General features: G+C 38.1%; 1 protein-coding gene across 1 annotated transcript in view; it reads left to right on the forward strand.

Moving 5' to 3' along the window:
* INPP5F (inositol polyphosphate-5-phosphatase F) overlaps positions 1-12374 on the forward strand; it is a 103800-nt gene extending 91426 nt beyond the window's left edge. Inside the window, exons 17-20 of the mRNA XM_065408183.1 lie at positions 41-114; positions 3636-3764; positions 4578-4665; positions 11225-12374. Coding sequence (XP_065264255.1) covers positions 41-114; positions 3636-3764; positions 4578-4665; positions 11225-12374 — 1441 coding nt within the window. The remainder of the gene's footprint in view (positions 1-40; positions 115-3635; positions 3765-4577; positions 4666-11224) is intronic.
* Positions 12375-12899: the final 525 nt, after the last annotated feature.

A 12899-nucleotide genomic window follows, 5' to 3' on the forward strand; every position in this document is an offset into this window, starting at 1 on the left:
AGATATCTAACTTTGGACATTGACTGTTTTCTCTGTCTAGTTATGATGATGAAGTTGACAAAGTAAATCAGTATCAAAGACTAAGCCTCGAAGCCTTGGAGAAAATAGAAATAGGTAAGAATTGAAAGAAACTACACTTCATTACATGCTATCTCTGTTCCTTGAAGGTACTCTCTTAGGTAGGGTTCCACACTTGTTGCCAAACGATTCTATGAGTACGAAGGCTATTTCCTCACTGTACAGTAGGGATCTCTAGATGGGGTCACAGTTTCAGGGTAATTGCATCTATATATTCCCCCCTCCCTCACCCCTTCCTGTGGTCCTCTCCAGAAGTGCCGAGTCAGGTCTCCAGTCATCACCTGTCTCTGGGTAGGGGCCCTTGTCTTGCCCCCTTCTGATTGGGGGGGTTTTAAGGCTGCACAATTCCTTGCCTTCACTGTGACATCCCTAACAATCCAGTTTCACATTAATGTCTTGGATAATGGAGTGGAGAGTATGCTTATAAAATTTGTGGATAACACCAAGCTGGGTGGGGTTGCAAGCACTTTAGAGGAGAGGATTAGAATTCAAAATGATCTGGACAAATTTGGAGAATTGATCTGAAATTAACTAGATGAAATTCAATAATGACAAGTGCAAAGTACTTGACTTAGGAAGGAAAAATCAAATGCACAGCTACAAATAGGAATAACTAGCTAGGTGGTAATACTGCTGAAATGGATCTGGGGATCCAGCAGTGTGAATGAGTTAGCAGTGTGATGCAGTTGTGAAATACATTCTGGAGATTGATAGGAGTGTTGTATGTTGGACACAGGAGTTGTCCCGCTCTACTCAGCACTGGTGAGGACTCTGCTGGAGTACTGTGTCCAGCTCTGGGCACCACACTTTAGGAAAGGTGTGGACAAGTTGAAAAGAGAGTCCAGAGGAGGGCAACAAAAATGATAAGAGGTTTAAAAAACCAGACTTATGAGGAAAGGTTAAAAAAAATGGACATGTTTAGTCTTGAGAAAAGAAGGCTGAGAGGGGACTTAATAACAGTCTTCAGATATGTTAAGGGCTGTTATAAAGAAGACTATGATTAATTGTTCTCCATGTCCATTGAAGATAGAACAAGAAGTAATGGGCTTAATCTGCAGCCAGGGGGATCTAGATTAGATATTGGAAAAAAATTCTAATTATACCTCTACCCCGATATAACGCTGTCCTCGGGAGCCAAAAAATCTTACCGCGTTATAGGTGAAACCGTGTTATATTGAACTTGCTTTGATCCGCCGGAGTGCACAGCCCGCCCCCCCCCCCCCCAGAGCACTGCTTTACTGCGTTATATCAGAATTCGTGTTATATCGGGTCACGTTATATCGGGGTGGAGGTGTATAAGGATAGTTAAGCTCTGGAATAGGCTTCTACTGGAATAGAATCTCCATCAATGGAGGATTTTAAGAACAGGTTGGACAAACACCTGTTAGGAATGGTCTTGTTATTACTTAGTCTTGCCTGGAGTGCAGGGGACTGGACTCTTGAGGTCCCTTCTGGCCCTCCATTTTTATGATTCTATAATCCCCGTCCAACAGTGTTACATAAAGCGTTAATACTCTTAACACAAAATGGTCCCCACAGATAATGCATGCAGTTGCAATATCTTTCAGATGGTTTTTAAAACTTTCATGTAGTTAGGACTCTAGCAGAAGTTTGCTGTCTCGCTGGTGGTGTATAACCAGACTGAGCATTTGTTAAGTAGTTTTTCTCTTCCCTTTGCACACCCTGGATTCTGTCAGATTTCTTGCAGTACTATTTGAAAAGGAAAATGGCCATGTCTCCAGTGCTGGTCAGGGTTTCAGATCATAACCTCTATGTTCCATACCCAGTATTCTCTGAGAACACATTTCAGATTCCTCTAGGTTTACAATAATAGTCAATTCCAGGGTATACCTCTCTCTGTTTCCAGTTAGCTCACATAATAATGCATAGTAGAAAAGGAACAATTTTTGAGTACATGGTTTTCAAAGAAACTTTATTGAAACAAATTTAAGTATTTGCTTAATTTTGTCAAATTATTTCAGCAATTAGATGTCTGAACCAAATCAAAAACAAAATATATTCTATGGTCAGTTGCATCACATGCTGAAAAGTTTCAAAGGTGTCATGGTCTGTTTTGAGAGGACTGCTTGATTAGATGCCTTTCTGCAGAGTTTTCAGGTTCATGTTTGTGCTCTTGTATTCTTTCTTTCATAAGGCCTGTGGTAAATAGCAGAGATACAATGGTTGCACTTCAAACAGTCTCTTCTGTTTTGAAAGATTTTAACAATTCAAGAGAGATTCCTTCTACTTAAAAGGGGAATATTGTTAAAATCATTTAGTTTTCTTTCAGAATGGTAGAAACTCTTTTTAAATGCATTCATTGTAATTGGTAGAGACTGCTCACAATTGGACATCTTCCAAAACTGTGCTCCATAGACATATTATCCATTCAGCTTTTTATTGTTGTTCTTTTGCTTTTTGAAGTTGTTGGCTGAAAATGTAATCCCTGTCTCTAGTTAAGAGTTAGCCAGATTAGAGCGCCAAGTAAACAGTTATATGAGAATTTAGTTGGCTGCTAAAGGAAGTAATGTCTAAAGGACGGAATCCAGAGTTTCTAGTTATGGATGCCACTAGCCTAAATGTTCTCTGTATTTTCACCATAGTTGCTGAGGTCTTTTTATATTGTTGTTTCCCTGGAGAGAATGAAATCAGGAGGCATTGTGTAGTAGGATAGATTCAGTCATCTTGACTTTAAGTCCTGTATTGTGCTCTTTTGCTTATTGTCATTTCATCGCTTCATCTTCAATGTGGAGGCAGATATACGATGTGAAGGAGATAAATGAATGTTCTTTTGCACCAGTGACCTGGCCAGCAATCTCATTCTTCATGAGGATGCTAGTTTCTGTTTATCGTGATTCTGAGTTTCCATTCTTTATATGAGCATATACTGTAATTTCTGTGAACTTTCATAGGCTCATATAATATGCACATCTCGGGAAGAACTTTTTCCAGAGCCTATTGTAAAATGTGGATCTGAAGAGTGAGATGGTTTGGGTTGAGACTCAATATTTGCAAGGTTTAATTAGAACTCTGGATAAAATGGCTTTGTTTTAGCCACATGTTTGCAAAGGCAGGGTTTAGTGTTGATGAACCACAATGCAATACGTTAAAATTTCTTACATTCTTACTGGAACCAGAGACATGTATTCTTAAAGTGCTTGTTTTTGCTGAGTGACTTGGGATAGGGTTAATTTTCTTTCTCTTCCCTTTCATTCTTGCTAGTATTTGTCCTAGAGATAGAGTAGCTAATGGATATTAAGAAGAGAATTTGGTTCTAGGTGAAGATACTATCTGGAATAATTTTTCTGGTAGAATGATGGAAAAGCAGCAGGTTATCTCTATAGAAAACCTGCTGCTTTTCCATCATTCTACCAGAAAAATTATTCCAGATAGTATCTTCACCTAGAACCAAATTCTCTTCTTTATATCCCAGAGATAGAGTAGCTAATGGATATTTATAATACATATGCTGACAATTTTGCAATATTTGTTCCACTATTTCATGAAAGAACACTCCTCGCCCTCCCAAAAATGTGGATATCTGGCTTATTTCTCAGGTCCTGAACCCACCCTTTTTGGAAAGCCCAAGTTCTCTTGCATGAGGTTGCATTATAAATACAATGAAACAAGTGGATATTTTCATACTCTCAGAGCTGTGATGCGCAACCCTGAAGAAGATGGAAAAGGTAACAAATATACATTTTCCATAACACACGATCATGTTCAATATACTAAAGCTTATCTTTTATATAACCCTTTTAATCTATCGATCTCAGACCACTTCGCAAAGGAGGGTAAGTTTAATTATATTCCCATTTTACAGGTGGAAAGAGAGAATGTGTTTTACAGTGGTTCACTGTGTGGATACTAAATTGTGATGCCACCTCACTTACTAAAAAATGACAGGGTAAATTCAGATTTGGTTAGCTTAAAACAGCAATTTTCCTTCTAGGGTCTGGACAATTGCTGTCTGAGTTTGTTTTGCTATTCATGTTTAGGATAGGATGAATGTTAAACAAGGTCACTGATGCTGATGAGTATGGATTAAATCAGTGTAATCCATGACTAAAGTCCTTGGTATTTTGTTTAACTTGGTTAACAGAACACTTATCAGCCGAAAAATCTTACTTCCTACCCGTAACTCCAAATTTGATGTCAATGAGAATTAAAATAAATATCCTTGTCTGTCAATATAATCCATATACTTTCTCCCCTTCCCTCCCTCTCCCTAAATTGAGTAGTTACAGTAAAGATTCCTTTCTGAATGCTTTTCTAACCTATCAGTACCAGGACCAGGGAAGGGAAGAGGATCGTCTACTCCCACTTTGAGCTTTACATCAGGAAATCACAACTTTTGGGGTATAACAGTTTAAAAAAATTGAGAGATTTAACACATTTAATTAATTGATAAACTGCCTCTAAAATTAGATTTGCTAAAATGTGGGATTTTAAAAAGTTTATATTTAGGAGAATCTGACAGTCTGCTAACTGGATTTCAGACACCCTTCAGTGTATTGCAGAGATGCTGCGAATCACGAAGCAAGCTATGGGATTAGATGTGCCCATTATTGAGAAAAAGCTGGAGAGGTGAGTGTGGTTTTTTTTTTTCTTTCCCCCCTGCCCTGAATCCTCAAAGCCACAATTTAAATAACTCTTTTTAGAGACACCAAGTTATTTCTGCATGGGATTCTCACAGCAACTGTGTCCCCATTTTAGCTATTGTGCTAAGAATGACCTGATTTCTATACTGCTCTCAGCACCTACACTCTGTAAACATTTATCTAAGGATAGAATTTAAAATAGCGTATGGGACTGATCAAAGCCCATGAAAGTCAATGGAAAGATTTCCAGTGATTCCAGTGGAGTTGGGGTCTGGCCTTGTTTGTACACATGCATATAGCATTATCACTTTAAAAGTGAGACCATCTTGGAAGCCATGAATCCTTGCTACACAAGGTCTTCTAAGATGGCAACCACTTTTCTTTTAAGGACACTATTTGAATATGAGACTGTGTGTTCATCTCTGATATCCCTTTTCAGGTGTCCTTTGTTATTTTATGTTTGAACACATGTGTGTACTGTGTTCATATAGGCTGTCTTTAAAATGAAAGCCCCTCTTGAAGCTGGTGCCATGCTGTTTGTTCCTTTAACAACTAAAAATAAGTAGTATTTTGCAACGTGTATTAAGACATAATTTGACCTTTCCCTTATTTTAATGCCCACTTGTCGGTACTAGAGTAGGAAAACTGCGTAGAGTAAGGCAGGCATGGTTCTGTTCCCTCTCCCAATATTCAGTGGTTCTGAAATGTGTTCAGTATTTTATATGCTACAAAACACAAGATAATATTAAAGGTAACCTTTATGGAACCACTCAATATGGGTTGAGGAAGAGTCCTACTTCACCTCAACAGACTGATGGGACATCTCTCATTGATGGTGAGGGACTGGACTTCACAAACTACAAAAGCTTGAAGGTACCTTAAAGTGACATGCTGAAATACTCTAAGGCATATGAGAGGCATTGAGTGCTATATTCCCCACTATTTTTAAAAAAATGTGGCACGTGACCATTAGACACAATGTTTGTATCTGACAATTTAAGTTGAAATCTTGAAGAGCAATATCCTGGGAAGAAAACATTGCCCCACTGTGTTCTGCATGAAACTCCTGGGAGAGAGCTATAATCTGTTGAAACCTTCTAGAAGCTACTCTGCATGAATGAGGAGAAAGGTGTATGTGTGAAGCTAGACTGTCAGCATATGTATGTTGCTATATTGATTGAAAAACTGCTTCTAAATTCAGCTCAATTTTACAGAAGTTTAATCTGATAAACAAGAAACAATTTATGCTTACTCAGATAGACTTTATTAAAAATGCTATTGGGAGAGAGGGAATGGACTCTTAAAATCAACGTTAGTATTTCTTCAAGGTGAATGATTTTTGTGTATGTGCTATTGGACCCTAAACTATCACTTAAGTGCTCTGTCAGTTTGATTTTTTTTTTTTCCTGGTGTCTGACATGTCTAGAAGATTCATGTATCCAATCTCACTGCCCCAAGACATGTTAAGGGCAAGTATACAGAAGTTATAATTCACTGTCTCCTATCTAGGAAAGAACTGTCAAAAATAATTAAGAACAGATATGGATATTGTATTAAAACAGCCAAGCTAAACAAGATAAACAGCTTTATTTTATAATTGATTGATGGATAGGATTAATTTAAATTTATTTCTAGGAAAGTCCATGCCTCTGAAGGCCAAGCAAAATAAACTTAAAACATAATTCATTAGAAAAGCAACATACTGTGTACCCAATAAACAATGGGAAAGTGGCTCTAAATTATCTCTGAAATATGGCTAATTGCTCCAGGCTGTTGATTCTGCATTGCTTGCTACCCACAACAAACATAGTTGTGGTAAATGGTATTAGAAGAACGTGCAGATACATAATGAAGCCAGTATACACTCAAGCTTAGTGAAGGTGGCGATGCGACATCAAGTGTAGTTAAATCAGTGATTTTTTTTATTTGGAAAAAGTTGATTTTACAGAATACCTAGAACCATTAAGAAGTTAAATGCAAGTGATTAACTTTGGGGTAACCTGATGGAAGATATTTTAAAAGCACAAATCAGAAAATTCAAGACTATTTTCACAGCAGCCGTAACGGTTTCTCTTGCGCCTATGTAAAACTTTCATTACATAACCTTGTCTTTATCTCTGTCTTGCAACATTTGCTAGAGTTTCAGTTGCTATGGAACCCGTAAGCTTTGAATGTCCTGTGAGTGTGTTTAAAGTTTTAGCTGTAGTGGAACAAACAGTCCTTGTAAATCATAGTTGTTATAAAAAGACAAAGGAGGGAAAAGACAAAGGATCATCTGAAATATTAAAAGCAAACAACAATTGAAATTGGGGGGCACAAAAGCCCATAGAGAGATTATTGAGGTTCCCTTGGATCAACAAAAAAAGATGACTAGAAGGTAGAAATTTTGCAAGGGAACAATATCTTGCCTATGGGAGAAAATGTATAGAGCCCTCAAGAAGTACCTGTGTGGTCAGTATTTCAGAGCAATTGATAATTGTTGGAATAATTTAGTATCCATATTTGATATTTTTGTTAAGTTTTCTTGATTACTTTTAGGATTTTTAATACAGATCTTCCTGTTTTCAAAAGTTCATCTTCATTTATTGGTTTCTTCTCATCTGGTGTTGCAGCCTTGGTGTGCTACATCAGCATTGATTGCTGTAGAAATGACTACAAACTGTCCCAAAGAGGGGTGAGATTTCAGGTTCATCATAGAATCATAGAATATCAGGGTTGGAAGGGACCTCGGGAGGTCATTTAGTCCAACCCCTTCAACTAAATCATCCCTCAAAGCAGGACCAATCCCCAACTAAATCATCCCAGCCAGGGCTTCGTCAAGCCTGACCTTAAAAACCTCTAAGGAAGGAGATTCTACCACCTCCCTAGGTAACCCATTCCAGTGCTTCACCACCCTCCTAGTGAAAAAGTTTTTCCTAATATCCAACCTAAACCTCCCACACTGCAACTTGAGACCATTTCTCCTTGTTCTGTCATCTGGTACCATTGAGAACAGTCTAGATCCATCCTCTTTGGAACCCCCTTTCAGGTAGTTGAAAGCAGCTATCAGATTCCCCCTCATTCTTCTCTTCTGCAGACTAAACAATCCCAGTTCCCTCAGCCTCTCCTCATAAGTCATGTGCTCCAGCCCCCTAATCATTTTTGTTGCCCTCCGCTGGACTCTTTCCAATTTTTCGACATCCTTCTTGTAGTGTGGGGCCCAAAACTGGACATAGTACTCCAGATGAGGCCTCACCAATGCCGAATAGAGGGGAATGATCACGTCCATCAATCTGCTGGCAATGCCCCAATTTATACAGCCCAAAATGCCATTAGCCTTCTTGGCAACAAGGGCACACGGTTGACTCATATCCAGCTTCTTGTCCACTGTAACCCCTAGGTCCTTTTCTGCAGAACTGCTGCCTAGTCACTCAGTCCCTACTCTGTAGCAGTGCATGGGATTCTTCAAATTAATTGTAAACCACTTTAAATGTATGAAGTGAAGATTTTATTACGGGTACCCCACATTTATATGCTGCAAAATGGATGGCATGGTAAATTGGGAAGGGGAATGTTGTCGTGTTGAGAATAAGTTTAAAAAATGATTTGAACTCTTGGGTGTTTAAAAATCCTTATTATGCTCTGGAAAAATACAATGAGGTTTCATATCAGCTGCTCACAGATGATATTTCACTAGAGTTTCTTCACAAAGATTAGAGACTGAATGTGGGATGAAAATACCCACTGTGTAAGAGGCAGTGTTTTTCGAGGTCAGAATTCAGGTTCATTGCAGACAAGGCCTGCATTTAATAGACTTCAGATAATCTTGTTTCAGGATATTTTCACTTGGCGTCGATGAGATACTGAAAAGTCTAAATGGCCAATATTTTTGGTGTTTGTATAGAACTGGTATCTAAACCAGATACGTCAGTATCTCTCACCAATTTGTTTTTTTCTTTACTAGTTTGTTAGTCTTGTATTGCCATCTTTATTCATAAGGTAAATAGTTGAAGGATACTTGTAAATGAAAGTTGTTCTTGAGGTGTCATTACCCATATAATGAAACACTTATCTTCTGTACTATTTTTTTTTACTGTTTTCTCAATTGACAAATTTCCATGTAGCTGTAAATATTTACTCATCTTTAAGAACTAGATTTTTCTCATCAAGAACAGTATGATGGAAACTGGAAGCTTATTGAGATGTTTCTCATATCTGAAATGTCAATACTTAGTATAATTTTGGAAGGGATATAAACCCTCATGCTTCAGGTGTAAGTCAGTCTTGTACTGAAGGAGTAAAGAAGACACTTGCCTATGGACAGGTTATTCTGTAATTATCTACTTCAGAGTAGAAGGAAGATAGATGGGTTGTGCTATTTCAGTTGCCTTATTTTAGAGGTTCTGAGAGCACATCACTTGCATTGACTACTAGAGTGGTGGGTACTCCCAACTTTTTTTTTTAATGCTAGGGAGCTGCAACTTGTTGAGTGTGTGGTAGAGAAATTCCCTCCTTAAGGATACAAGGAATGAATAACAAAGAGGAAACTTATGTAGACATTTGTTTATATACCACCAGGACAGGAAGAGAAGGCTTCCTAGACCAATTCAGTGTTTATAAGCTGCAGAATACTGTAATCATAGGAGATTTTAATGATCAGATATCAGTGAGGTTTCAAAGAAATCCAAACAGGCAACAACAGCAACAAACTTCCGAAGTTATGTAGAAAATAACAGTGTGATCCAAAGTAGAGAAGGTGACACAGGAAGAAACTGATTGGATTTGGATGAATAACAGAGAAGCTCTGAACAAGTGACTACAAGCTACTTCCGACTCAGGCAGCAATGGGTACCCAGAACACAGGAATGTATGCATATTGTATTTCATGAAAGCAGATCACTGCGATTTAGAGTCCCCATATCCACAAGAGTACAAGAAGGTGAAGAATTCTAAAGGATTTGCAAATTAAGGCACAGCAGACAATAGTACTTCTGAAACAGAAGAATGAAAGAAAAAGCTAAAATGGTCCTAAGTAAAAGGTGATGGTGGATGCTAACGTATTGAGCAAGGGAGGGAGCATGTCTGCTGGGGTACCACAGATCAGTAGTAAGACTGGTTGTATTTAACATTTTGCTTAAAATCTAGAAGAATAGTAAGTAGTCTGTAATGAACCTTGCTGATGAGAATAAATTGGAGGGAAGTGCAAGTACTAACGAGGACAGAGAAATAAGAAAAGGACCTAGAAAGTATGAACATGGACAGAAAATAAGAGATTTTTCCTGGGAAAAAATGCAAGCTGAGTCATTTGGGTGGTTGGAAGGATTGAAACCATCTGAAACATGCTCAATAAAAAAGAAAATCAGAAAACGGTAATGCTGAAGGAGAACAAGGAGTGATAATGGACAACCAATTATATTGAAGTTTTCAATGTGAAATTGGCTCAAAAAAGAGGCCCCCCTTTTTCAGGGAAGTAATAATGCCGTTCTATAGCACTGGTTAAGCTGCATGTGGAATGTTTCATTCAGTTCCAGGAATCATATTACCATAAAGATATTGGAACATCAGACTGGAAGTTCAGAAAAGAAAAAGTAATCAAGGACAGAAGAGATTAACCTAATACTCAATGAAAGGTGTTAACACTAAGGAGGTAAATTATTTAGTGATAAATATAGGTGTAGAGAGGATAGAGTAAAACTTTTAGGCTAGATTCAGGAAAAAAAACTTTGACAGTTGAAGAATCTAGGGTCTCCCATCAAGTGGGATTTTTCCATATATCCTATAGAACAATCCTACATTGCCAGGGAGAGAGATCACCTATTACTACTATCTGTTGTTTTCTCCTGTACTTCCCCTCCTGGTAATATTGTTATTTATGTATACTGTTTGCTAAAGCAGCAAACTTTATGAATATTGTTCTGTTTCTTACATTTAGAGTGTCAGATTTGATGTAATTCTGTCATGAACAGAAGTCTAGGTACTAATTTCAATCTGTGGTCATAAACTTGCCCGTAATAGCTGTATTATTGAAATACACCTCTACCCCGATATAATGCGACCCAATATAACACGAATTCGGTTATAGCGCGGTAAAGCAGCGATCCGGGTGGGCGGGGCTGCGCACTCCGGCGGATCAAAGCAAGTTCGATATAACGCGGTTTCACCTATAATGCGGTAAGATTTTTTTGGCTCCTGAGGACAGCGTTATATCGGGGTAGAGGTGTAGTCTTGGGTAAATTTAGTCTCTTCAGTAAATGTTTGCCATTTCATACAACAGTTTCCCTTTTTTCCTTGATTGATCCCATTTATTTAAAGATCAGCAGAAAAACGACTTTCAAATCTTAAGGTTTTTTGGTTTGGTCAGGTTATACTAAGTGAACAGTTTGTCATAATATCTCACTGGTCATTCTTTTGGAATGGTTCTAAAAATACATTTCATTTGCTTGTATCTGCATCTGTTAAAATACTAAAACAATATTAACTGGGATATTGTGAAACTTGTGATTTAGAAGTATAACTACTTGATTAACTGTACAAGAAAAGACATTATTTTCTCTTTAATTTTTCAGGAAGAGCAGTAAACCTCATGAGGACATCATTGGCATTAGATCCCAGAATCGAGGATCCCTGGCCCAAGGCAAGAATTTCTTAATGAGCAAGTTTTCATCTCTTAATCAGAAAGTCAAACAAACCAAATCCAATGTTAACATTGGCAGTCTTCGCAAGTTAGGGAATTTTACCAAGCCTGAAATGAAAGTCAATTTTTTAAAACCCAACTTGAAAGTTAATCTTTGGAAATCAGACAGTAGCCTTGAAACTTTGGAAAATCCAATGGCAGATACTAAAGTTCGTGCTGAATCAGATATTGAAATATCAGATGATGACTCTTTTCATTCCGATGACTTCCTGACAAATTCTAAATCTGATGAGGACCATCAGTTAACTGGCTCTTTAGAGAATGTGGGACAGATAGACTATGTTTTGCCCAGCTGTGGTATCATTGCATCAGCTCCTCGACTGAGTAGTCGGTCCCAGTCTATAAATAGCACTGACATCAACATTAGCATTCACATTCCTTCAGAGATCCATGTTGCCCAGGCTAGCCGGCCTGAGTGTGAAGACAGACCTATGCAGGGAAGTCCTTTTGCTGACAATGTGGCGATGGAGTTCACTAAACCCATCGATGCATACTGCCACAGATTTGTACAAGATGCTCAAAACAAGATGACAGAAGATTCAGTGGCAGAGACTGCTCCTCAAAAGCCCTGCCAAGGAGTAGATCAAACCAGCAATAATGCTTCTCAGAAAACAGAAACCTGGTCAGAAACAAACAGAGACATCCCTTCAAGGCCATCTAAATTGGATGTACCATTTTCTGAGTCAGGTTCTCAGTTCTTAGCTGTTGAGGAAGTTTACTCCAATAGATCTCATAAGAGCCCAGGATCTGCATCCAGTATTCTTGAAGTTGAGACAGGACTTCATATGACTCCTTCTCCAGCAGACAGTAACGGCAGCAGAGCAGTCTCCCCCTTTGCTAAGATCCGCAGTTCTATGGTCCAAGTTGCTAATATTACACAAGCTGGATTAACCCAAGGGATAAACTTTGCAGTGGCAAAGGTGCAGAAGAGCCCAGCAGAACCAGAGGCCGTAAATGAAGTCCAACAAAATGAACTGATAGAAATGTTTACACAGTGCCAGACCCGAATAATTCAGATTTAGTTGCTAACTTAGAAAGTACTCTTGTTGTGGCTTGTACATATTCTTAAAAATTCATACTGGAAGACTCATGTAACGTGAATTGCCACTGAACACTGGGATAAAATACCAATAATTATGTTTACAGGAAGTGTTTTTGATGCAAGTTGATTTTGGTTCTGAATAGGTTTCAGAATTCCCTCAAGCAGCCGAGATGATAGAAAGACATACCATACTGAACAGGTAGCCTATACACTGGTATTTAGTAAGCACGCTGTTCATTTTAAATAGATTGCACAGTTATCTTTTTGAGACAAATTTTGTAGGTCTTCTGATTTGTGTAGAATATTTATAGTAAAAGGGGCTGGTACTGCACTTCTTTTGTTACCTTACTAATCTTGCACTGCACCAGCAACATATTTTACTGACAAATTACATTTATTCTATTTATTTTTGAACTACTTTTTTTTTTACTTAATTTTTTGTGTGGTTTCCATTGAATTCTCGACACATTCCTCAAGAAATGGTGTCTTTGCGATGGAAATTGAT

Source organism: Emys orbicularis, chromosome 7, assembly GCF_028017835.1.
Source record: "Emys orbicularis isolate rEmyOrb1 chromosome 7, rEmyOrb1.hap1, whole genome shotgun sequence".
Lineage (NCBI taxonomy): Eukaryota > Metazoa > Chordata > Testudines > Emydidae > Emys > Emys orbicularis.